The 3,918-nt window shown below is 28.1% G+C and overlaps 1 protein-coding gene across 1 annotated transcript; it reads right to left on the bottom strand.

The window, feature by feature from the left end:
* Positions 1-781: 781 nt before the first annotated feature.
* LOC120207026 (ethylene-responsive transcription factor ERF038-like) lies at positions 782-1,555 on the bottom strand. The gene has a single exon (XM_039206551.1). The coding sequence runs from the start codon at positions 1,475-1,477 to the stop codon at positions 866-868; it is 612 nt and encodes a 203-aa protein (XP_039062482.1). The 5' UTR covers positions 1,478-1,555; the 3' UTR covers positions 782-865.
* Between the last annotated feature and the right edge of the window lie 2,363 nt (positions 1,556-3,918).

Below are 3,918 nucleotides of genomic sequence, written 5' to 3'. Positions count from 1 at the left end.
AAATAAATTCATAAAATTTATATAATTTTTTTTACAAAATTAAAAATATAAAAAAGTTTAATGAAAGGCCTGAACTTCATATAAAATTTTAATTATAGATTTTTTTTGTAAATCTAAAATAATTTAAAGATAAATTTTTAATTTAACATTCGTAGAATTTTTATTATTCAATGATAGAATAAGAATATTTTTGAAAGAAAAAAAAATTAAGGGCATTTTAGTCCAAAATGTCGGTAATCCAACAATATCTAAGGAAATAGAGGTAATGACATTCCCGGTAATATACCCAAAAAAATCTACTATTGGTAATGTAAGATTACCGGGAATGACATTCCCGACCGATCAAACAAGGAATGTAGATTTTATTCCCATGAGAATTTCACATTCCCCAACCAAACACACCCTAAAAGATACGATGATTTTATCGTCCAAATCATGTGCAGGAAAGTAAGTGTTCTCCACTTCAATAGACACAGACATGAAGCACATGGAGCCTGTTTATCTTACCGTCCAAATCAGTTTTGCATGAATTGAAGTCTACATGATATAGCAAACAACAACTTAAGTATTTTTCAATTAAGTCCCTCTTAATTTTAAAATTAAAAATTTGAGCCGCAATGTTTCTCATTTTTCAATTTAAATATTTTATATTTATTAATTCAAACTTAAATAAATTAAACATTTTTATTTAAATATTTCTTTAACTATTTATCAGTTATAAAATTTGAGCGCTTAAACTCTAACAATATGACATTTTAATTTTAATTTAATAATTTAAAAATTAAACCTTAAATATCATTTTATTATTATTTATAATTAACTTCAAGACAGCAATAGTACACGAATTGTATCTCCATCTTCGTCGTCAAGCAACAAAATATTCCCAGAGGCTCGACTCTGCGTACCCGAAACCGTCTTCGACGGCGTCTTCGCCGGTTGCAGTCGAAGGCCATGGAAATGAGCTCCAGAACTCATCAATATGGCGGTCCATACGCAGCAATAGATCCGGAAGGTCAACAAACGCATCGTCATTATCGTCATCATCGTTTATTAAAGGCGAGCTCGACGAGTGACCTCGACGACGAACCACGCGGCTGCTTTTCTCGTAGCTCGTGGCTGCCGCTATAGCAGCGGCGGCTTGGATATCCTTCGGCGACGAACTACGCGGGCGGGGAAGGCGGTGAGCCAACTCGGGGAAATTGAGATAAGCCGATTTGCCTTTGATCTTGAGCGCGGCCACATCGTGTGCCCGAGCTGCCATTTCGGCTGTCTCGAATGTTCCGAGCCAAATCCTCGACTTCTTCTTCGGTTCTCTTATTTCGGATACCCATTTCCCCCATTGACGCATCCTTACTCCCCTGTATGTTGGATGTTTCCCTCTAACCTTCCCCTTCCTCTCTATTTCAATTTCCGATGAGGAAGACGAAGATGAGTGAGTCGCTAACTCGGTAGCTAATGGCACTTCCATGGCGGACATTGCTTTGAAGTTGTTATATGAGAAAATTGTGAAGAGTGCATCGCCTGGAGGAGGAGAAGCTGAGTTAGCTTCTTATAGCTCCTTGGCCTATTATGAAGTTAGAAAATCAAAAGGTCTTTTATATATAAATTAATACTTTAATATATATAATTATACATCTCTGTATATTCTAAATTAATAAGAATAATCGATTTTTTAAAATATATAATTTTAATAAAAAATATAAAAATAACGTATATTGATCACATTAATTGAATATTCTCCCTGAAAAATAAAAATATAAATTAACTACTGAATAATAAAAATTATATAATACATGGAAAGTATTAAAAAAATTTAATAAAAAATAGCTGTAGTGATATAAGATAAAATAAATATCATTGTGGTTGGTGGTGAAAGATAAATATTATTAGTTTTAACATAAAAATAATAAAATAACAACAATCCGTTGACAATTGACTCGAATCTGATCCGAAAATTTCAAATCCTTTTATCCGATTCAAATCCGATTTGATTTTTTTAGTTAAAATTCAAATCTAATATGACCCAAACTAAAATAATATATATATATTAAAAATATTGTTTTTATTCAATAAAAATAGGGATTTAATTAAAAGAAAATAATATATAGAGGGATATTATGGTAATTATCTCTAAATATGTAAGGTAAAATTACAATTTTTTCCGGATCAAGTATTTTTCACACTAAATCGAAACTCGATCCGACCCAAACATAAATTTAAAAAAACTCGACTCGACCGAACCCAAACCCGAAATTAAAAAGAAAAATTCGAGTAGATCGGGTCGGAACCCTTCGGATTCGGATCCCATACCCATCCCTACTCAAGTACGATCTATTTTAAAATGATTATGAGTATTTATCTATATAAAAAAATATATTAAATGTACAAATCAAAAATAGATTAATAAAAAACAAATCAAAAAATTAAAATCAAATTTAACCTTAAAAATTATATAATAAAAAAATGATACATATGTGTTAAATGTATATATGAATTGTCAATGTGTATTTTCAAATCCACCCTTGCTTGTTTTAGTGTCAAGTTGATATTTAGAAGTTTGGTTGAGGGGATACTTCTGGTCCAACAATTGATTGTATTATTTTGGGAAAAACTTATCCCAAATTAAAGGGAAATTTATTTTAATTATGTTAATGAAAAAAATAATTCATAAAATATAATACATTTATGAAATTATTTGTTTGAATGAGGTATTTACTATATACGGTGACCTTCAAGCTTGAATAAGAAAGACGCCAAGATTGCAATGCGTCTCTCCCAACTCTTGATCATATAAAAATTTTGCCTATAAATGATTTGATCAATGTAAAACTCCCATGAGTCGCAGTGAGTACAATGCGACTCTAATGAGTCGAAGGTGACACAATATGACTCCAATTCTCACAATAGCATTTACCATATCCGAATAAATAATCTAAAAAAACGTCAGTATTTCAAAAAAAATTAAAAAAAATCTCACAATATTATTTGAAACCTTGACATATGTTCATCTTCTTCTTTTAAATTTAAAAAGTAAAAAAAAAATAGATTACATTAAAAATATATTTTCCCTCTTCTAAATACAATAATAAAAATATATATATAATATGAAAAGGTAAAAGTATTATTATATTAATATTTATTTTTATATAAAAATAATAACTTTTAATATTTTCTTAATTGAGTTTGTGTCAAGTTGAGTTGACTCGTGACACTAATATTTTAGTTAAGGCTTGAGGGTTTTCTTTGTTCATGTAGTATATTTAATTTTTCATTTCTGTCTGTATGGTATTTTCGCATTAATTTAACACTTGAAGTTATTTTATTGCATTAATATTTAAAATATTGATCATTTTTAGGGGTTTAAGTTAAGGCTTAGGGTTTATGATTTAAGATTTTAAGTTAGTTTTTAAGGTTTAGGATGATATAATTAAACAACTTAAATGATTCAATTGATTCGAAAATATTATAAAGGCGAAAAATAATAAATTAACTCTGCTATAGAGGTAAAAGTAACTCTTAACCCTTTAGTTAAAGATTTTACGTATAACGTAGATGATATTAATATTTTAATAACATAAAATTTTATCTAATATACAATATGGCATACATTTTATAATGTAAAAATTTGAATCTCTAGTTATATGAATGATATTTATAATTTATATTTTTAATTATAAAATCAAAATTCAAATCTCTAATCTCAATGGTGAAACTTGGTGATAGAATTTGGGGCCAATTTAAAATTTTAAAAAATTTGGAGATTTAAATTAAAATTAAAAAATTAAAGGGTTTAGTTTACATTTTTTCAAAAAATTAGGGTCTAACTATTTTTTTTGAAATTTTAATAAACTTAATAAGAATTTTTAAAATTTATGGGAAGGGATTCAAAAAAATTAATTTTTTTATGAATTTTTAAAC

Source organism: Hibiscus syriacus, unplaced genomic scaffold (assembly GCF_006381635.1).
Source record: "Hibiscus syriacus cultivar Baekdansim isolate YM2019G1 unplaced genomic scaffold, ASM638163v2 tig00014304_pilon, whole genome shotgun sequence".
NCBI lineage: Eukaryota > Viridiplantae > Streptophyta > Magnoliopsida > Malvales > Malvaceae > Hibiscus > Hibiscus syriacus.
This window is presented reverse-complemented; position numbering and strand designations above follow the sequence as displayed.